Raw genomic sequence first — 23728 nt, forward strand, 5'->3', positions numbered from 1 at the left:
AATCAACATGACAGTAAGTGGACTTTAAAGCTGAAATATCGACTGGATTAACCATGCAGTTTCAATTAGCAGGATGCAAGACACAAAGTTTTGTTTTGACAACTTGTTAATTAAGAGGTAATACATCGCATGGTCTTTTTGGAATTGGGATGAAATATTTGAATGCGTGAAGACCTCCAATCTGAACGTCTGCATTTCAGGCTTGCTGTTGCCATGATTTAACCTGCCCTTAGGTGGTGCAGATGGACTTGTAAACTGAGTACTAAGGTTTTGTGATTAAAATATATTGTTTGGAAATGGTTTTGGGTAATTTCCATTAGAGACTCAGTTTTATTTCAAATTTAACTTTCATGCTATCTTACAATGTTCTTTATTCTTGGCCACATGGGAAAATGTACAAATGATAGGACAGAAAACAAAAGAAGACAACTGACCTGAAATTGTTCAAGTTGTCTGTGGGGAGTTTTTCACACGCTGCCATTAATGCTTGTAGTCTCTTGTCCATATCTTGGATGCTGGGGAAATACAAATTAATATGTTTTGCTGTTGCTCCACTTCTTAATAAATGTCACCATTTTTCATTTTGGCAGTTAAGAGCCTGTTTATATGGCTTTGGTCTATTTCCCTTTTTTTTTTTTTATTTAGGCCAATGGCATAATTGAGGAAAATGCATTTAATAAGAAAACAGCAACTCACTTGGAGGCCTGAATCCATTCATCATAAAGTTCAGTGGTCATCAGTGGCTCAGGGAGCTCACGGAGGTATGATTTCAGAGCCCCTTTGGGTGACAAAAAGCAGGGAGAGAATAAAACTGGTTTGCTTTTTTAGAGGAGGGGAGGGTTGTTTTCCCTCTTCGGTGTACTGGCGAGGCCATGCCCCATATCTTCACTCCCCTCCAGCAGGCCCTTGCAGCTAGTGCAGCTGCCAGATTCAGATTGCTCAACACAGATTTCAAGCTAATGTGTGAAAAGCACAGCAATATCAGAACGGGAAAGCCTTCAGGAAAAGAGCGCTGAGGGCAGAGCTAATGCAGGCTGCACTATGCTCGCCTGATAAAGCATTTTTTCTACCAACTAGTTCCAAAATCAATCTGAAAACTTTTGTTCAGTGTGAAAGACCTTTCCACACGATAAAAAACTGGCAGATGTTGAGTAAAAATATTTGCCTTTAACATAGATCTATTTTACACTTTTGTTTCCTGACGTACAATGACAGTGGAGGGATTGTTGTTATGGAAATGGACTTTGAACAAAGTATTCGTGTGGGTGTAGTTCACCTGCGATGGCGTGTGGGTCGGAGGAGTACTCCTGCACATCCAGAACTCCACAGTCCAGGGATGCTTTCAGCTTCTTTAGCTTGGAGGCTGATGGAGCCACTCTGAAGAGACCCTGCAGCCCACACACAGGAAACACATAATCATCTGTAATTATCACATCTAACATGACCTGTGCATAAATGCTGTGCAGAAGTAATAGCCTCTAATGTTGTGCACTTGACATTGGCTGATGATTAATAACATAGGGGCAAACCGGTGGATTCACCGGTGGTTTTTGTACATTTATTACAGTCAAACATTTTCCAAAGCATATCTTAAGATTTTTAAATATCTAATAACCCTACCACAAACAAATAAAACCATTGCAAAGATGATTAGTAACCTTATGTGTCCTGTTGCAAAGACGTTGCTACTCAATTTGTTTTAATTTCAGTTAAATGTCAAGAAGATAAGAGCCAATAAACGCTCCTAAGGATGAGTCTTTCAAGTCTGATTGGGTAAAATAAAGTCAAGTTTAAACCAAGTGGCAACCTCTGGTCCTGAAAAGTGAAGCCAATGCAATGCCTTAAAACTGCATTCTTTCTAACGGCCAGCAGGGGGTGACTCCACTGGTTGCAAAAATAATTAAATAAAGATATTTATGAGAAAGCAAGACTACTTCTCACTTGATTTATTACCTCAATAAACATTTTCCTAATGAGTTTATGGTTTCAATTGCTAGTTCCAAGCCTTCTTCGATACAGAATTATGTTCATTTTGTAAATTATCGTCCCATTTAGAGTAAAATGGATGAACACGCTTACAAGTTCAGTTTCTACAAAAAGACATCAACAAGGTGTTGGCTGATTGTTAGCGCGTCATGATAACTTAGCTCTAACCTCTCTTCCAAATGTGTAAGGCTCCAAAAAAACAATATAGTCAAAGCAAAAATATCAAACTCTGTGGTTTAAACAATTAACTAAATATGGGAAGCAGCTCTGGATTTTAAGATGGTCTTCACTTTTGTCAATTAAACTATAGAAATAAAATTAAATTGATATCTATTACATCAATATTGGCACATTCATGGCACACATTTTAATTTGTCTGTGTATCTGCACACATGTCATTGGTTGCAATGGTATCTTTTAAATAGGACTGATAAGTTAAAGCACCAGTGTGTCTACGACGGCACAGACCCTAGTGCGATTAAAGATGACAAAAATCAGCATAATAGCATCCACCCAAAATTCCTAAGAGATATGTCTGTGTGTGTGTAAACGTGTGATTGACAGCAATGTTATCTTTTGTGTGCGTGCCCTCTACCTCCTCTTGCATGCCACACTCTAACAGCATTGTGACACATGCTTCGATGGGGAAGGCAATCTCTCTCCCACTAATATTCAGGTGTTCCTCCAGAGACTTGCCAAACGAAGGCTTCTCCACCCACGCCTCTGCAACCAAAAAAAACAGCAGCTTGAATCGCACACAGACACAAACAAACCTACGCACCATAGCTGCATCTCATCCTGAATGACTTTAGACCAATGACTGCATATAAAGTTAGGCGGCAGCATTCATTAATTAATTCTAAGCTGCAATTTAGTGTGACTTTCATGGTTCAATGTTTCTCTGGTGCTGCATCTCTTTTTCAGCTATTTGACAGGAAAATGTGATGTTGAGCCCACTATGTTTGGTTTAGCACTAAACTAGCCGGTAGTATAAGTGTGAGGGTGGATAATTATAGCCTAATGAGATTGTTATGTGACATGTAAGTGCTATTAACTCCTTTATTTCTGATCTTGATATTGCTTTAGGTGCAGAATTGGAGCAGATCTCTCTCCACACACACACACATACAAGACTCACCTTGGTGAGCTTTAATCTGGGGCAGGATACTGTGAAGAATCTCTAATGACTTCCTGTGATATTCTGCCTGCGTTTCTATCAGCTATAGAAGAAGAAGAGGAAGATATTAATTACAAACAATCCATGAAAAGTGCGTATCATAAAATGCAAGTCATGTTATTAGATAATATACAATGTTTATTGTAACCTGTGCTAATAAGGAGAACATATTCCATTTGCAGAAACAGATTATAACTTTGATGATTAAATATACTTACTGTCTGAAAGTAATTTGCATAGTCTATTTCTTTGGCCACAAAACTGTACATATCTGCTGACAATTGATCCTGAAACAGAAAGTACAGAGCAGGCATTCCATAAGAAATGATCTCACTAAAGTTATACACATAACTGTAATATCATCCTGGCATTGTGGTCCATTTGTGTCTGATACATGCAGGAAGGCTATAAATCAAATGGAGAGAAAAGCCGCTGGAGGAGGGAAAAAATATTTGAGAGGATCTGATTGGTGACTCACCCTACAAATCTCCATCCGATTGGCTGCCTCCTCCATCTCCTCTCTGAGGGACTCGGACTTGGCGCCGGGCTGCAGCGTGCTCGGGTGACTGGAGGACTTGGATGACTGGTGAAATCTGTGGGCATGAGGTAAAAGAAACAGCCACTGCATTGGATATGCCATTCTTTCTGCACAGAGCTTTGAAACCTGAGCTTTTATTTTGAAAAACAAATGAACATGAGCAGGTTGAAGCCTGTTTTTTAAATGTGGATGTCACCTTGTTCGAGCGGAGTCCATGTCCAAGACAAGTTTAGCTAAGTGCTTCCTCTGTTTCTGGATGTTGGGAATGTCCACCTACAAAATAAATTAAATCCTGGATTAGAGTTATCTCAGGGAATAAAAACAAACAAGAACAAGAACTATTTTTCTGCTCAAAAATAAAAAAGAGTGTCCTCTAGAGATGGGGGGAAAAATTGATACAGCATAGTATCGCAATATTTTGCGTGGCAGTTTTTTTCTGGACGCCTCACTTTTAGGAATATACTGGAGATACTGGTATCATATGAAACTACAAGATCTAAGGAATCTATAGGCACCTCGTGATTTCATGTCGGGAAGTTCTTGAGATAACGCTGCAAAGTTCGGCTTATGTTTCATTAAAAAAAAATTCAGAGCAGTGAAGCTTAAAGTTGAGGAAAGTTTGATAAAATGCTGCAGTTGTTTGACATGTTTGATATCAGTTGAGTTCAGTTTGACTGAATACTTTGTTGGTCAGTCTGTGGGTTTGACTCTTATTGTGGAGAAATAAAAAGACTGAAGTGAGATGAACAGACTGAGAATTTTCTCTTACTAGACAAAACAATTCTTGATTGAATTTCATTTTGTGGTCACAAAATGCAGTTAAACAGTTGAATTGCAATATATTGTATCACAATACTCACCATATCGTAAAATGCTTTAAATTGCAATAATATCGTATCAAAGCTCAAGTATCGGGATAAAATCGTATCGTGGGGCCTCTGCTGATTACCACCTCTAGCCTCCAGGCTATGTCTTAATACTGTAGTTTCTTTTTGGTCTGAGCTAGTTTTCTAGACTTTCTAGACTCCGCTAGACGACTATAGCGGAGGGAGCTCAGATATAACAGGTATAAGCTCTCAAATACTTTTTGAATTTCATTTCTATCTGCTACAGAGGCTGAAAAATCAAATATTTAGTAGGCGTTGACACTTCTGTTAAATTTCCAGAAAAACTTCAGGCTTAAGGGGGGTATTTCAAATTGCCCATAGGTTTTACAGGCATTTTTACAGGCGTTTTAGGCCTAAATGGGTTAATCGGTGCTCACCTCAGCGAGCACATAGAGAGGCTCCACCACATCTCTCTCTATCTCAAACTCAAACTGGATGAGCTCCAGGGCCAACTTCTCTTCTGTCTCCCCACACAGCTTCAGCATCTTCCTGTTTGGTGACAGCCGAACACAAAGTCACAAGCAATCAAATACAATTAAAATGCAGACAAGGGTAATGAGGACAAAGAAGAACTCAATAGCCAAATCAATAATTAAAGATGACTCTCGGTGGGTGTATGTGTGTGTGTGCATGCTAGGGAAGTGTGAGCAAAGGCCTGTTAACTTACCCCAGGAGAGAGTCATCCCCCAACACGGCCGCCCCTTCCACCATACATTGTGCCAGGATTGTGAGCGGTAGTTTTTTCTGAAAGTAGAGAGAAAGAATATTGCTATTTCTTCTATGAGAATCATACAAGATTATGAATAATGTCATGAAGCATCACCAGCCATCCTATCAGTTTGCATCAGTATTCAGTGTCCGAGAGGATGATGGAGGCAGGTACTCACAGAAGGTGACTTGACAGATCTCTTCTCCATGTCAGTCCCCTGCTGACCCTGCAGGCAGGCAGTCAGCTTCTTGTGAGTGCTGTGTGTCACCTGCTTGACCAGATCCAGACGCTTCTCCACCTGGAAGCACACACACACACACACACACACACACACACACACACACACACACACACACATACATGTACATCAGAAACCTCTTGACATACCCACATATACACCCATGTATTATCACAGACACACTGTGCTCTAACAACTTTTCTGTCATCTCTTATGCAGTATCATAAATCTGCACCTGCTACTGTCTTCACGGTACACATAACATTAGCAGAGCACGTTACATATATGCAAGAATCTTATACTGCTATGATTCTGTGCATTCAATTAAAAGTCAATAATGACAAAAGGATTTTATTTTTTCAGTTAAATGTATCATTTATACATTTTTTTGACTGCTGGTCACTGGAAAGCTATTTAGAAGCATGTGTGCCAGGCTGTTATGGGCATTTGTCATTATATCAAACAAAAGATAATTCATCTGAAAATATTGGATAATAAAAATAAGCGCTAAGTGTGCCCATGAGAGTGAGGTAATCAAAGTAATAAAAAAGAACCACTTTCTCTCTCATTAGTATCACAATTGATATTACTGCATAATGCCTCTTTCTCACTCTTTAATTGAACTTCATACAGGCAGATGTAACCTGTGATCAGACCTTGCTTTGCCTTAAAAGACCATTTGTATATTAAATACTCACCTTGAATTTTTGAAAAAAACTTCCTTCCTTAATACATCGTTACATTACTTCCTTAAATACATCCTTAAAGATTTGAAGTAAATGGACGCCTGGTTTGACAACAGCAAAACTGGATCAAAACATCATCACTTCCACCAGACACATTACTCATCTAGACTGATGCAGCCTGAGCCGGTACCAGCAGAAGTATTTCTGAATAGTAAGATTTTGGTGAAAATGCATGTGTCTATTCAGCCGAATGCTCGCTAGTTCCCAACTAGCGAGCATTCAACTGCATAAGTTGTATGAGGGTCTGTAAAAGGAGGTTTTGATATTAGTTCTGCTTTTGTTAAACCTGGCCTCCATTTACTTCAATACATCAAGGTTGTTGTTTTTTTTGCATCTTGGGATTCTCCATTCACCACAGAGGCATGTGAGAAAAACTGTGTTTTCTTCAAGATTTAAAGCAGCATTTTTGATATAAAAATGGACCTTTTGAAGGTGAATATTCCTTTAAGAGTCCATGAGAGAAAAACACTGGAGCCACTAATCTCCATCATGGTCAAACACAGCCATCATAATCACATTATTTACACCTGTTAATGTAACACAGCATGAACAATGACAGTGCTAACTGCTTAGAGACCATCATTTCATTCAACGTCTGTTCAGGCATTGTGATCGCACTCCCTGATCACACACACACACACACACACACACACACACACACACACACACACACTCACCTGTAGAAGGTCCTCGCTTAACACCTCTGTTTTCTCGGCCCTGCAAAGATAACAGTGTTAAACAGTTATGATGTGCAGGAGAGGCAACATAAACATTAGCAGATGCAACATCTGTTTCATCTGGATGTATAAGCTGTGTTAATGAATGCAGCTTTTTTGCAGCATATAGTCAGGAAAAACGAAATATATTACAGTGGTTGAACTTGTTCATATACGTATATCCTCTTTCAGGTCACTCAACAAGCTCCACAGCCTGTGATGTGACTATAACAGATTAGTGTTGTATGTTGTGTGAGAGAAAATAACATGTACAGATGGGAAAAAACAGAAGTTTTCTAACTGGAGAACATGTCCAGATGCAACATCCCACATAATAAAACTCTTTTTATAAGCTCATGTTGACATGCTAGTTGTAGTGATTTGAGGCCCTTTACAAGTCTCACATGTATCCAAATAGTAGAGTGTCTTTGCCAAAATGTTCCACAGTTGTGAAACAAAGTCCCTGCTGTATTGTTTTGGACTTCACTGAATTTTTGCACATCATCAATGTGGCAGTGCTCCAAAATGGGTGGGCCACATTCATGCACCTGTCCCTTTGGTGCATGAGTGGATGTGCATGTGAGTGCATGTGTTAGTGTGGCTGCCTCCCTCAGTCATGATCTCAGTCAATCCATAAGAACACATTAATTATCAGGCAGACTATTCATGCTGTAAAACTCGCTCTAGTGTTCTAACACCGGCATGAGTGAAACAAGCAGGACAGCGGCGAGCAAAGGCCACTGATTCAAATATGCCAGTTCACACTGAGGAGCATCACATCCCACTGTGAATCCAGCAGACTGGGGACTTAGCCAAAGACTGAAGGAAAGGGCAGAGCTGCACTGCCGCTGAAGCAGATAAAACTACTCATCCGGAGTCCTGAATGAGCCATAAGCTCAGAAAAGAGCAAAGAACTGGATATCATAAATATATGGTGTCAGCTCAGTTCAGACAGCTTATTTTAAGACTTTAGTCTTTTTTTCTGCTTGATATCCCTTTTAAAATCCTTTAAGAAAAGATAAAAGAAGCAAATTGTCTCAAAGGAGTATGCGTTACATCAATTTGGGTTGTTTTCCAGAATTCCTTTAAACACACTTGGACACCCAACAATGCACACATCTAAAGCAACAATCCTATCAGGACTGCCTTATCAGAGTGGAGGATAACATGTACTTCCTGCTCAGAGCGGCTATAGGCTGACAAGGGACCCGACCTCCTAATACGTGTCAAATCCAGACCTGCAGACCCCCAGTGGTGCAAACTTTCTCTCGGCGTTTCCTCTTCCTGTCTGCACAACCTCTTCCTGCTATTGTGGCCAAACCATACCAATGCCAAATGCAAATAATAGCTTTTTTGTATAATTTATTTAAAAGCTAAATCTGAATCCATCTCACTGTTGACCAAGAGAATGAAAAAGGCCTTGGTTTGTGCTCTATTATTCATCGGCCAGACAAAAACATTTCAGCTGCACACAGCTAAAATGCTCTTTTCATGGATGATGCCTTGTCACCGAGTCCGTCAAACACACAGTGTGTCGCTGTGATGATGAAAAATACAGTCTAAAAATGGCAGAGAGGAATGGATTTAGGTATGTTTGTTTAATGTTGACATGTCGTTGAGTATACATATTCCATACGTATACACAACGACAGAGAGCCGAGCTTTAATGATGTCACCACTCTCAGTGCCAAGATGTGAGCATGGAACCATGGGAACTGGGTCAAACCATGTACCAATGGATCTAATCACAGTCAGCCTGTTGGAAAACTGCTCTGCTCACTGAGGTAGGAGGAATAAAACAGGAAATGCGTGCATGTGCCCCAGAGCGAAAGAGAGAATGATAGAGAGCGAGGAGTTTCTGGCATGATTTGGAAGGATAAGTGTGATCGCAGATTGCTGATTTCATGACAAAGGGGGACAAAAATAACCCAAGCATTGCACTAAAGTTTGGCACCATTTAGCTGTGACACTCCAACAGCCTCTTAAAACTCCATGTTCCAGAAAAGACCTTGTGGGCAACACTGTCACATGTATACCATGATGAGTGTGCTGCTGGAGGTCTGCAATGCAGCTGTGAGCTCGGCCCTGTCGATGTGGCCTCACTTTGGCTGGTCGAGGTGGCCCTTGGGGGGCAGCTAATGGACCCTAATAGGGGCCCAAGACCACAGCTGAGGCAGGAGCACTGGCAGTAACAGGGATGTGGAGAAGCTACTCTGTTGGCTCTCTGGCCTGACCGGAGTTTCTCAAACTGCGACCCATGGGCCAATGATGACATTTTGTTCATATTTTAGTCTTCCACTACCAATTTCAATACTTTTACTTTCAATACCAATTGCAATTAGATTTAATACAAGACTAAGCTACAGTGTCAAACTGTCTAAACCATAGCTAACAACATAAATCTTTTAAGACTGATGTCCATGACCCCATAAAGGGGTCATTTGACCTAATGTGTATCAATTTAGGGATCCCTTAACACAAAAATAACTTTGAGAACCACTGACCTCAACCATCAAACTTTCTCAACAATATGAGAGCTTTATGCCAAAAAGTTTAAATAGTGGGGGGCCATGCTATTCCTATCACTCCTTCTGTTTATCTGCAGTGTTTGCGTGAGTGTGGGAGTGTTTTCTGACTCAACTGAGGAAACATAGATACGCTGTACACCAAGAGGGTGGGTAAAAGACACAATTAGTTAATTGCATTTGCTGTTTAGAACAAGGGATTGAAAGTTTAAGTGCAGGCATCTGGTGATCTCACTGACCACAACTGATGTGGCCATTATGTCCCAGACTTCAAACAGATTTGAGCCAAAGACAGCAGACTGTCTTGTTCTTTGAGCTTGTTTGTTTTCAGACAGTGGTATTTCCTCTAAGGAAAGCAGCGTCGTACTCGTACATAACCGGCCTGTGCAGCAAGCAGAGACTGAGTAGTGTTTCATAGGCTATGGGTATTGGAGTTGCTATAAAACCTGATGTAAAGCTAAGTCGCAGGAGATTTTGAAGCTGAGGAGTGAAATTCCTCTCAGCAAATATTGTGCAGAATGTGTCCTGGGAGGAAAGTAAACACGTGGGAGAGTTGGCAGCCATGTGGGCGGTGAGCTCATGGAGGGAGAGGAAGACTTTGCCAGGGTTATGCCAACCATCTGCCACTTTGCAGGCATTCCTTTACCTGGAGCTGCTGATGACTCAATACAAACATGCACACACACACACACACACACACACACACACACACACACACACAAAATCTATAAATACACAGATTAATTTACTCAAGTCAAAATGCTGATATTTATAACAAACTTTCAGACCAACACATACAAAGTTTCAAAAGCTAACAAATTCTTCCTTGTTTCTTTGTTGGAGCTGAAAAAAAGAACCACAAATCTGTGCAATGCAAACATGGACAACTGGAGGAAGATCATTAGTTGAGACTATAATTTTACACAGAAAAATCAGCTTCCAGACTTTGAACAACTCCCTCTCCACTTTCGGTGACATTAAAAACTGATAAGAAGGAGGGTCCGAATCTGAACATCTGGGCTTGTGTATTCACAGCTGGCCAAAGAGAAATGTAATTTTATTGTGCATATTTTCCCAGGGCCCTTAGAGATTCCAGGTCATTATAATTCCATAAAGTCAGAAGTCTAAAATGTGTGCGCCAAATACCCAGTTGACCATTTAAACATCCGCTTCACATTCCATACAAATTCGCTTATATAATGAATATTTCTATCTTGAGATATGTTAATGTTGGAAGCCCTCTTCCTCAGCCCCGCTAGCACTGGGCATGGTTTATGACAGCATGAATAATCCATGTCGACATGATTAAAAAGTGAATAAAATAACATCCGTAGTCTTGAACATATTGCCTTGGCAGCTAGCCAACTGTCGACTGCAACACTTTCGGTCCAGAGGTCCACCTGATTCATCTGAACAAAAAGAAAGTGGTCATGCTCTGGTTTGCTCACACTGCTAGCCTTGCTAACAAAAGCGCTTACTCTGGGGCCTGGAAGAGCTGAGCTAGATGCTAGTTCCTGTGCTGCAAGGGGAGAGTAGTGGAGCAGAATGGTGGCCCTGGGCCTCAGCAGGGCACCACATGGCCTGGAGCACTGGCATGAGATCCACACACACAGATCCACACATACAAACACACAGCAGTTTTCATGCTATATGCTCTCTGAATAATTCTCCATTTACTGCTTCTTTTTTTCTCCAGACCATTGCCGTGCAAACGCGTCCAGAGGCCCACTCGGTTTCCTCCCAAATGACAAGGCGGAGGGCTGATGGGACACAAGGTTACTAAAACAGAGAAACCCACTTACTGTAGTTGTCCAGCAAACTAGGTCACAGTTCTGTTAAGTATGCAAGAATAACTGTGAGAGGAGTGTGTACACACACATGCACACAAGTGTGCACACATACACACACAACACACATGTCCAGAGAGGGAGTGAACGAGAGAGAGAGAGAGAGAGAGAGAGAGAGAGAGAGAGAGAGAGAGAGAGAGAGAGAGAGAGAGAGAGAGAGAGAGCCTGCAGCATTCAGCAGCAACGTTTCACTGGAAACACAAGCAGTGAGTTATCTCTAATAACTTTATTCATGGTGAATAATCTCCACAAGAAGCACTCTTTGACTTCACTGCATTTTAACACTTGGCATCTGCAGGAGCTCAAACACGTTGCACCTAAACAATGTCAAACATCCAGTAGAAAAGCATCAAATAGACAATTAAAATGATCAAAGATCAATGCTATATTTAGGACATAAATGAGAACATTGTCACATGCCATCAGTCTTTGTCAGCTCTAAAAAAGTTTTCCATCATTTCTGAAAATGTAACATGTAGGCTGGCAAAGCTGAACAACTGTGATGAAACAGCTAATACCAAATGAGCGTTTCTAGGCAACCGAGGCAAATGTAAGATTTTAAATCTACTGCACAGAAGTGGTAGATGGAGAAGTGTCTTCTGTAATCAAATACCAAGATTTTTTATGAAAAATATCAAAATCTGAACTCTTATTCGTAGATTAGTGCTTCCTGTTTTGAGCCTTTTGACATTCCTGAATGAAAGGAAGTGGGCATGTTGATAGGGAGTCGCCCGTCTCCTTTGGAGAACTTAGTTATTTCTAACAACAATGCCACTCTGCTGTAGCTACTCTCAAGTACAGCTATTGCTCTGCATGATAAGGCCTTGGGTTGTACACCACTAAAACTAAAGTAGACTTATTCAGTAAGCAGAACAACACTAACTTCATAAAGTACTGCCTTTAACTACATAAACATGTTTCCTTTTTGTGTTGAACAAATATATTACAGAGAATGTATTACCCACAGACAATTCATTCTAATAAACATAAATGTAACATCATAATCTGTCTATAAAAGCAAGAAGCGTTGTGTGTGCGTGTGTGTGGATGTGTGTCTAGGGTACATCTCGCTGCCCGTTAGTCAGAATGACCTAAGATTTCGGATGTGGATTGCGTATTGCACGAAGGTGTGCATCCATGATTTTGAAGATTTTTGAATTCATTTTTCAAAATATCATTATTTACGTAGGACGTATTGCACTGTTTCCGATCGGACATCCCCATTGTGTGATAGGCCTACACCTGGTCAGTAACCCAATTCACTCTGGATTTCCACGCCTGACTATTTAGCCTACCTATCTTTAGGAGTTTTAATGTGCGCTACAAGGTTTGATTTTCCAATAATATTTGAATAGTTTCCAGCGAATATCAATGTTCAATGTGTATGTGCTGGATGGTGTGCGATCCTTATGAAAAGTAAGTGTTTTATTGAGTTGCAGACGTTGTAGTGTGGCATGTAATGTACGAATACATACTTCCTACAGGCACTGCACTAGTGAATGAAAATGTAGCTTGAAGTTACAGGATTATGATGCAATTTTGATTCTTCATGTTACGTTAACATCGCCAGTTGAAAAATTATTTGTCAATGCACAGCTTACAGTATTTTTGCATCGACTCCTCTTCAGACCCTGTCTCTTTTCCTGAATGCCTTTCAGCATGAACTGCATCTGATTCATTTGCTGCATTTCAGTCAGGCCCCGAGGTCACTTCCTGTTGCAGATGAGATCGTGAGCAACTGGGTCAAACCCCGACACCCGTACAACACCGTGGTTGTGATTGTACCCACTTTTAATATTCAGAAGGGAGAAAAAGGAAATCAAATCAGCCGTCACCATGTGTGCCATGTAGTTTCTTACTTACAGTTGCATGTGTGAGTATAATACACTGAGACTGTAGTGGACCACCAGTACATTGGCTCTTTAAGAGGTTAGTCTTTCGATTGAATCTGCGACATAGAAAGGAAGAAAACGGCGCTTCTGTCAGATATTACATCATCTCTCTTTTGATGGCCAAAATGGCCCCCTCACAAAGGCTCTTTATCACTAACTCTATCGTGTAGTATGCTGTCTCTGTGAGGCACTGACAGGGTTATCAGCATGGACCTCTGATACTGAATGGCACTATACAACTGCAGCAATAGTTCTGCCTTGAAATAAAGATACACAATGAAGAAATGACTCATTTCTTAATGCTGACGACAGCTGCCTCATAAAACTCTTGCCATAAAAGGACCTTGAATATGCTGAAAATGTACCTTCCAGTGATCAATACGATAATGCGATCGACCAGAAACTCTCGAAAAATGAGCCCAGAAGAGCAGTGAATCACAAGCCTGGTGAAGGCCACTCGCTTCGGCATCTCCAGAGTGTCGTCCTAATATGCCAACGAATCAAGCCAACGAGGTGGTGGAGGAAGAGAGAGGAAGGACAGGAGGAGATGCTGCATTGGCATTCAACAGGGTTGCCTCCTACATCTCATGTTACCTGTCAGCTACCATATGCTTGTTTCGAGTCACGCACACATTCTTGCCAAGAGGTGCTAATGTGCTAATGCAGCGCTGAATGTAAAAACAAGCAAAGGTTGTTTACAGAAATTTGTTTACAGGAATAATACGTTCGGGGATAGATTAATGATTCATGCATGATCTTCTCTTTTCAGTCCTTTTGTCAGCATTAGAGTAATGGAGTGCATACACAAATTTCTCACTTATCTATACACAAACATGCACAGACTTCTTCATTCCTTCCTATAGACACTAAAAATCTGAGAGGCCAGCAGGCAAGCTCGCTGGCAAACCATTCTCCTACTGCGTCACATTGTCAGATGGAAGAGAAAAAGAAAGAGTGTGAGAGTGTAACAATGCTGGAGAGAGAGAGAGAGAGAGAGCGAGAGCGAGCATCTTCAACTCATCTGCCAGCCCACAAATGGCTGCAGTTTTCTGGTAATTGCATCGTGGAGTGGTGAGCTAAAGACCAGCCTAAAGGCACGGGCAGGAAGAATGCTGTTAGTGTACACTAGTGGTGGTGGTGAACGTCACACAGGTAAGTGGTGCAGTGTGAAAATGGGAAGTTAGAGCTAGAGACAGCAGTGACCTTTTCCAGTAAAGATTGAGCTAAAATGCTTAAAGGGCTACACCACCAAAGTTATGGATTTCAATGTTATTTCCAAGACCTAGGAAAGCTCAATTAATATTTGTGAACATGAGACACACACCAAAGCCAGAAAAGTAAGTCTCAAACTTGATGTCATCATATATTTCCTTTTTAACCCAAAGTAAGTTTGATTCTACTGTATTACTCTCAGTTCTGACACAAAATGTCCCATTCTTAACCATTGTCTTAGGAGCCGATTCAGACTTTATATATACTTTATATATAACAAATTTGATTGATAGCACTCACATCTTTTAATATGGGAGTGTTGTTTGTGGTTATTATTTTTGGTCCATATTAGACTAAGGAATAACATGTATGAACTCTCCTTTAAATAAGATTGTGTATTTTCCTTTCTTTCAATTCAGCGGCAGACTTGCAGACTTGTATCATGGAATCTTTTACCAGGCTGTCCTAGACCTAGATAGGGCAGTGAGTTGGGAATAGAGAAATAGGTCAAGAGAAATGGAGGGTGGGAGCTGGCTGGAGCAAAGTGATCTTTTCCTGGCTTGTTTGGTGTGTATGAGGACATTTAAAAAAAATAGACACCCAAATGCTTGTAAATGGATTTAGTCATTATGGAAAGGGTTTACAAAACACTAAAGACCTTCATTAGGTCAGCTCCAAGAAGTGAAGTTAACAAAAACACAAAGAAATGCACATGAACACAAATTCAGCAATGATTTCTTGCTCTTTACAGAGCTGTGACACCCCGTTGTCTCTCCCGCTGTGCCATAACACATTTCTTTAAGCGATAGAGTATGCATGGCTGCACATCCTCCAGTCTTGCTCCACGGAGGTGATTGGTCAAGCTGGCGATCACATGACATGGATCTCACCCAGGCGGCAGCAGCAGCAGCAGCAGCAGCAGCCTCAGAGAGCCAGAGAGATGCTGACACAGCACACCTGATCGCCAAACCCCCCACTGAAAAAGACCTTCAATCTCCATCACATATAAGACATAAAAAAGGCTCTTAGTAATACTGTCGATGCAGAAAGACACGCCATTACAGACATGATAATACACGGCAGAGGGAGGTGAGTAGATTAAAAATCTGCAGTTATAACAGCTTACTCGTTATCTCTTAATGAAGACACACTCCTGCTAATACACTCACACAGATCCTTGTTATCAAAGTTGGGGAATTTTTAAGAGGGGCAGTCTTTCTTGTGGATTTTTTGAGTTGTTTTGAAAGGACTGAGGAGTGGTCAGCGATATTAACGGCTCCACTGAGACAGCTGAGGTTCAGGAAGGTCAAATGCTCAAACCAACAGAGTAACCCCCGCTCCACTATGAAGATGGGTGTAGCTTGAGTCAGCAGAATGGTACATCTGAGGGAGTCAGTGAGCACAAGAGTGTAACTATGATCAGTTAAATCGTTAATGAACAGCAGCGAGGTATTCTTGACTCTGGAGCTTTGTAAGTTAGCTCTTAAATGGCAAACCAGCGGAAAGATAGCTAGACTTTAAACCCAAAGCAGCTCCATTTCAGTCAACATGGCACACTTACACACCATAAAATTATGATGAAATTTTCCTCCTTGCAGAAAATGAGCCCCAGTGTTGTGTGAAGTAGACAGGAAGAGCAGCAGAACTGCAGCATGACGGAGATGCTTGGTGAATGTTTACATTAAGATGCCTCATTAATCTGCACCTACAAACATTTTTCCGGCCCCCTGCTCACTCGCTGAGCATGCACTAACAAGACATGTGTGTGCAAGGACACATGCATCCAAACACAATGTCATAACGTTATATACAACACACTCACACATATCCCCTCTATAGGTGGTACTATCAAGGGACATTATCACCTTTCACGGTCAGGGTTAGAGCATGACTGATATTGAGAATGATAAAATAGACTGATTCTTTGTGGATTTTGCACCGATTTAGCACAAATGCTGCTTTTCTGAAAAGAAAAGAATTAAAAAAATTATTTAACATTATTATATTATACATTATTATACTATAATATATACTATATTATATTATATTATATGATAACATTATTATACTTTATAATAACCATTATTATACTTTATAATAACCATACATAACAATGTATTAGATTGTCAGCCAATTCTAGAAAATAAAGAATAAATAAAAAATAAAATATATATCAGCCAATTGGTGATAATGCAAATAAAGAATAAATAAAAAACAAATAGAAAGATGCTTAATAATGCATGTTTAGTAAAAGCCAATAGCTAACCATTAGCTAGTTGTGTACGTTCAATATCAGTCAATTGCTGAGCATTTAATTAAAGAAATAGAAAGCTATTATGACACCATATCTGCCATTTCAGGCATCGTTTGCTGCATTATATGTTCTGTAGAAAATTTTTTCCAAATCAGCGCATATCTGAAAACATATACACTGATACCTAAAGACATTGATATGTCTGCGGTAGCACAGTATCAAAAACCGATAAATCAGTGGGACTGTAATTAGGATGCAAGAAACAGCCATTAAAAATTAGCCACATGCCACAAGTCTTAAAAAACATGAAAAACAAGATGGCAAGAAACAAAAACAGCATGCTGACCTTTAGTACATACTCCTCCAGACTGTTATATTCTTAGCAACATAAAAACACATTTGATAGGCAGTTTTATTCAGAGCACCTTATGGCACCGTGACTATGTGAAGCTCTTCCATGAGTGGTCAAAGAATTGTTGGTTTCAATCCCATTATATTGTTCCTTCACCTACCAAGAAGGCTTTGTGTGTTCTTCCTTTATTAAACTAGCTGGCCCAGGTTGCTTGAGTTGACACAATTTAAGCTATTCCTTTCTTTCCACCTCTGCCTGTCTCGCTCCCTGACACAGCCGATGTTTGACACTGCTCAAGGTCAGCAGAGGGTCAGACCTGTTACCTCTCGCCTCGATCCAAAGGTCAAATCAAATATGTCCCAGTAGTTCCCCTTAGTATGAGGCAATGGACCGTGCATTTCTGATTATGATTATACTTTTAGGGTTTAAGAGTGGCAGTCCTGACTGTGAACAGTAGGGACCATTAGCAGGAGGGCAGGACTGTACAGGGAAGATGCTGTTGCTCATTATAGCTGTTGTGGTATACAGGCAGACCACCCCAGCAGGTAGCTGCTGCTGCTCTCTGACAGACAGCTTCAGAAAACAGCAGAGTGTGAGAGGAATATTATACTCACAATAGCACCGGCATGCACTACATCTATAGTTGCATGCCGGTGCTGTTGTGACATGTGGGGAGTGCATTTAAATCAGGCTGTATAAGAGCACACTCACAAGGAAAAACCTTGCCTTCCCTGGTCACATAAAGGCCCACAACCCAGCTGCCCACACACGTATCCAGAATCAAACCCACACGCACTAATGAGTCACACAGAAATGATTATAAAAATACTGGAGCTATACAAAAAGCAGGCTGAACCAACTGACAATGATAGCACAAACAGAGGCTGCAAGGTGTGTCCCCTCCCTGGGTGCATGCCACTGACTCACACAGCCTTGTAATAATAATGACCCACACCTCCTGGTCCTAATCCCCCCACCCCCCACCCCCTGTACACAGAGCGGAGAACACCCTGTGGCCCAGTGCTGCTTCACAAGCTGCCATGCCTCCATGTGAGGTGAATGAACAGGGTGGGGGCAGAGGGATAAACCCATAGGACCTGTGCAAAAGGTTACAGAGCATCTATTTCTGAAGGTGGCAGAGGGTTTTTAGAATCACCTAGATACGAGAAGAGGGAGGGAAAATCCTCCCTCTCATTGAGTTGGATCTGTTTTTTAGCAACTACAGTGGGATGATAAAGCTTCCTTTCTAAAAAGGGTATATAATCACACTCTTAGAGCAAAAAGTGTGTTAGATGAATGCCAGATACGACCTTCAGGAATCCACGGACTTGATAACCCACGCCTAGGAGGTGCTTCCCTCCTCACAGCTGACATTACTGCGTAATGAAAACATTGCGCCTTTTCCCATTTTCCCTCACGTCGCAGCCCACACCGCATCTGTCTGCATCACGTTCACCTATTGACAGGTTCTGTGACAGGAGGTAAATTTAATCACACCGTAACTTCACAAATGCATAGTTTTTCACACTCCAGGGGCGAGATCTCATCATATAAAGGGGGCTCGCCTCTGTGTGATGCTGCGATTGTCTATATTTAATGTATTTCCGTGGGCAGGTTGCACTGGGGCAATGCGCCTACACGCTGCCTATGCGGTAGCCTCTTCCAATGGGCATTACGCATAGGAGCACCAACATGAACATGGGGTTTTCTTTTGTTCCGCTGAATTAGTACGATTGCATTGACCATTGACCATTCCACAATAAAATGTAGCACAAATCATATTTGCATGAATGTGATTAACATCTTACTGGGGCCATACTAGGGGGTTTCTCTTCCCTTTTACTTGGCCCGGAGAGAAAAGCGCACGAAAAGGGGTTTACTTACCTTCCCACCGTTTGGTTGGCGAGCTGTCGCATCCGATTGAATTGCTTCTTCATCTTGTATTTTCTGCGTTAACACCTACAGGGGGAAATATTCCGCATTATTTCTCTCAATATAACGGTCCGTTCTCCACAGAGGCGCAACACAAAATCCAATCTTCCCCATATTTTCTTCCCCCCATCGCGAGCTGCCAACGCCGAGAACTTATCCCCACGATTACATATTTTCAAATGATATTTTTACATCTACATTTGCCCCGCTGCCTGTGCAGGGATGCTGGACCAATTCACCGCGGGTACTCGCAGGCAGAGAGCGACAGCAGTGACAAGTAGCGGCTGCGCAGCAATGCAGTCTGGGAAATGTAGTAAAGTAAGACTGACGCGCGATAAAGATTTCAACCTCGCCGGCTCCCAGATGGCTAGGATGCGTGATCAAACAGGCGTTTATTCAAATACGTGTTTAAAGCCAATTTATTAGTCTAGATTTCAGCTGTTGACTTTCACAATGGAATTATCTGCAGTATGATGTTGCTCGATCCTTAACTAGGCTGACAACAAATAAGTTGAAAGTGCGCATAAAAACACAAATACGGCGGATTCTGGAGGGCTGCATTGTCATAAATACATAGGCTATACATTAAAAAAATATTTAAATAAATGACTGTAAAATAATTTGAGTAATGTGTAGTATTTATATTTCCACAGAGAGATACATTTTCTTGTATCTTTTTTATTTTTCCCTTTTCTTTCTTCTTTTTAAATGTGATATCAATGATCACACTAATGTGGTATTAACTGCTATTTTATCATAGTACGCCCCCATAAAATAGAGGAGAAATTACTATGGACACAAATGTAGTAATGAGCATCCAATGAGACGTTCATTGCTGTGAGTCAGCTTGGCTCATATTGCCATCTAGTGTCGTTTATGTGTCAGTGCAACTAAAGGGTAAAGAGTGATATTAGTTCGTCATTCCAAAGATAATTAACACATAATATGCTTTACTTGGTCAAGATAATGCGATCGTTAATTATAATGAGAATAATTAAATCATTTTGTGTGATGTCAAATTTAATAATATTCTTTTAATGTATATCAATATATTTTATTTTTAACCCTCGTACGGTGTTGCCCTCAGGCAACATACCCATTTTGGCCTGTCAAATTTCTGCGTGTTTTTGAGTGATGCGATACTTTAAAAAAGAGGGAAGAGTATAGGGAACCAATAGCAATGCTTTAATTTGTCACATGATCTCCAGGAGGCCATATTGAAACCCTATTTTGCAGACTTTTCCAAAGGAAACAGCTTTGCCATTTTGCACCACAAAAAATCACTCAAACCGTCATTTCCTGGCCCTTTTCCATCTGGAAAAAAACATGCTTTCCTACTGATAGGTGAGTAACTTTCATTTTTGATAAGTTTCATACACTTAGACTGTTCAAGACAATCATTTCAATGGGTTGTTGGTTCAATGCGTACAGGCAACATTTAGACAAGAAACCGGATAAAAAAGTTCCTTTTATAATGTTATTACATTTAAAATGTAATGTATTGCACCTTGTTGAAGCTACTGAATCTTTAACACATGTTTATTAAATGAATGATGTTAAAATTAATTTAAAAAACTTTCTTTTTCACTTGTGCATCGTTATGGTACAGTGTTGCCTATGGGGAAAAAAATAATGATAACATTTCTTCAGATTATGTTTATTTAGTGTATTCTAAGACAAAAAACCCCACTCCAATCATGTATATATATATATATATATATATATATATATATATATATATATATATACATATATATATATATATACATTAGGATCCAGGAAATTATCTTATTTAACTTTTTACAATGTGTCTGTTGTTGTGATGCATGAGGTCATTCATAAACAGGGGATGTTTAGTTAACCTTGACACATATTAAGTTGGACACTACATGGTGTTAGTATAACTGAGTCATGTTACATTTATCTGTTGTATCGGTTGTTTCTTGTTGGGCTTCAGTTTGCCATATTGTACTTTCAGCATATTTTTTAGCATGCAGTACTTTTGAGGTTTCCTGGCCAGTATTTCAGAACAGATAAAAAAATGTGCGATTAATTTGCAATTAATTGCGAGTTAACTATGGAAAATCATGCGATTCATTGCGACAAGATATTTTTAATTGATTGACAGTGCTATTATATGTACGGAAGAGGATTAGGGCCACACATGAAAAAAATATTTGAGTTCTGACTTTATAAAGAGAATTTTGAGAATAAAGTCAGAATTTGAGTCAGAACTCAAATATTTTTTTCATGTGTGGCCCTAATATATATATATATATATATATATATATATACTTTGTTATAATTGGAAATGTGTGCCTACAAAGTGTTTTGCTGAAAATATGAAGTAGGAAAGGTGCCTGGATTTATTTTCTCCCTTCTGAAAGTTAGAAGTGGTGGTATGCTCTGACTTTGTTGTGATGTCTTTTTGCACCCTGTACTGATTTCAACTGCCCAGAAGGGAGCAGTCCTGTCTTATAAACCACTTAACATCTTCAGCACTGGGCTGGGGATACGTGAGCAACTGCCCCTTAAGGGCATAAAATAATATTGAATTTGGATTAAAAACATCTTAAATGATGTAGTTGATTTTAGAAACTTTATAAATTTGTAATTTCTCCAGTATACTCCATCACATTCAAATTAAGTAATCATTTTACCTTCAATAATAGTTGCAAATGTATACAATTTTCAGTGTCTTTCCAAAATGTAATTCAATATTGACAATTTTTGCTTGTTTAGTCTAACAAAAATATTATATTATATTTTCAATGTCCAAAAGTAAACCTCACATTAAAACACAATGACATTTTCTTTGTGTTCATGTTGTTCAATGCTAAAAATGGGAATATATACATATACCATAGGTGCAAGGCACACTGTTTAATCTCTGCCATTCCACTATACTTTGATGCAGGAAAATGATTAAAAGTTTAAACGGGTTATAAGACTTGGGACTTTATTAGGCCAAATAGGCATTTTGCACAGTTTCACAGTTTTCTACTTTTTTGTTGTTAGGAACAGTTTAAAAAACTAACATAAGAGAGAGGTGTGATCTCCATTAAATGAAATCCACTTAATAAAATTCACCTTGAACATATAAAATAAATCTTTCATATATGTGCTATATATTTTCACATCAAGACCTTATTGATATAAGAGGAAAAGTATTTATCTGTGCTTTGAAATTATGAGGATTTTCTAACCTGCAGTCCTATTTTCTTTAGTCTAGACTGTATATTGATGTGAGTTGCAGAGGGTTGGAGGTATTGTAAGTAGAGACAATTTTCTTTCATGTGTAGTTGCTGCTCACAGCAGGTTCTGTTGATTATCTTTTGAAATTGGGTTGTGATTTATGTTAAGAAACATTGCTGTTGTGTTTTTTCTGGGCGCTTTGGCCACCACAAGCTACATTTATTATCCAATCTGAATATTCATTCAGTAGTACAGATGATCAAAAGGGTGATCTATTTACACCGGTGAAGTAAAGTTAATTCAACCATCTTGTGTCTAATGTCAAGAGTAAAAATGGCACAAGACAGGTAGGATGCTTTAATTGTAGCCAGGACCTCAAATACAGAGCAGTTACAGCCCCAGGCCAGGACTGCTGCCCTCTGGCTCAGTGTCATAAGGCCTTATTAGGCCAACAGGTGGGCTGCACACCACTGCCATAGGTTCCAGAGCCCTCAGGGAGTAAATGATACAGAAAAATGGCTGTTCCCTGCCCTCATTAATCTCCCAGGTTGGAAATTGAGAGGGGCGGAGGATTCTTCAGCCTTGATCTCAACCTTCTGACCTTGTCAGATCATTTGTTTTCATTAGTTCCCACTCAGACGAACTGGCCAGTCCCAGCCCAGACACCAACCCTGCCCCCCCTGTAAAAGCATAGAGCATTTCTGAAAGCATCTCCAGGGGTCTTCTCGACTCTAACCCCAACCCCCAAAACTTGCAGACTGTCTCTGGACACTTCTAAATCAGCGTGGAGGATTTTTCACATCCGCTGGCTTGCTTCAGAAAACACAGACGATCCCTCCACAGTGAACGGGGAGAAAGCAAAGAATGACCATGAAGTCACACTACAAGGGAATTCAGAGGTGTATTTGAATCCCCAAATATCATTCAAGAGTTCCCAGGTTTGTTGCAAGAAAGAAATTGAGCGACAGTTCTTCATGTGGTCTCCTGCTGTTCCTCTCAGTCAGTGGGATGACTGAGTGTTCATCTGGGGGACTGGGGACTAATTGGCTTCTCTAAGGTCATGACCTCTCCACCTGATGACCCATTTCTGCTACTGATATGTGGGCTGCACTCTGACAGGGATCTGGTCAGATGAATGCCCCATGGTTCCTACACTGAGGCATGGTATGGAACCAACTAAGACCTTTGCATGCAACAAAACTTCATTCTCAATCCGATTTTGATGGAAAGTTATTGTGTCCCGGATTTCTACTAGGTGTAGGAAAAGATCATGGTTTTGGCTGAAATAAGTATGACTGTTATATAACTTAAGTTATGGATATACATATAAAGTGCTTTTCATTTAATATATCACATGAATCAAGTTGGTTACCAAAGTTATCTAGTACATAGTACGTACGTAGTAAGTTAAACTCGGTCAATGTTGATCATTTAACTCCAACAAGTCATCCAAACCAAACTACCAAATAGGTTGTTTGTTCATATACATCCTGTTTTCAGTAGATAGTTAACACTGTGAAAT

The 23728-nt window shown here is 40.2% G+C and overlaps 1 protein-coding gene across 3 annotated transcripts in view; it reads right to left on the bottom strand.

Moving 5' to 3' along the window:
* Positions 1-19314, bottom strand: part of arhgap44a (Rho GTPase activating protein 44a) — a 33398-nt gene extending 14084 nt beyond the window's left edge. For all 3 annotated transcript variants that reach the window (XM_059347897.1, XM_059347896.1, XM_059347895.1), the window contains exons 1-13: positions 18964-19314; positions 6959-6998; positions 5476-5595; positions 5256-5332; positions 4966-5077; positions 3898-3974; positions 3642-3756; positions 3382-3450; positions 3125-3206; positions 2582-2709; positions 1277-1388; positions 697-778; positions 435-515 (exon numbers count right to left, since the gene is read on the bottom strand). In XM_059347897.1, coding sequence (XP_059203880.1) covers positions 435-515; positions 697-778; positions 1277-1388; positions 2582-2709; positions 3125-3206; positions 3382-3450; positions 3642-3756; positions 3898-3974; positions 4966-5077; positions 5256-5332; positions 5476-5595; positions 6959-6998; positions 18964-19016 — 1148 coding nt within the window. In that variant the 5' untranslated portion in view covers positions 19017-19314. The remainder of the gene's footprint in view (positions 1-434; positions 516-696; positions 779-1276; positions 1389-2581; positions 2710-3124; positions 3207-3381; positions 3451-3641; positions 3757-3897; positions 3975-4965; positions 5078-5255; positions 5333-5475; positions 5596-6958; positions 6999-18963) is intronic.
* Between the last annotated feature and the right edge of the window lie 4414 nt (positions 19315-23728).

This window comes from Centropristis striata, chromosome 13 (genome assembly GCF_030273125.1).
Source record: "Centropristis striata isolate RG_2023a ecotype Rhode Island chromosome 13, C.striata_1.0, whole genome shotgun sequence".
Classification (NCBI taxonomy): Eukaryota; Metazoa; Chordata; class Actinopteri; order Perciformes; family Serranidae; genus Centropristis; species Centropristis striata.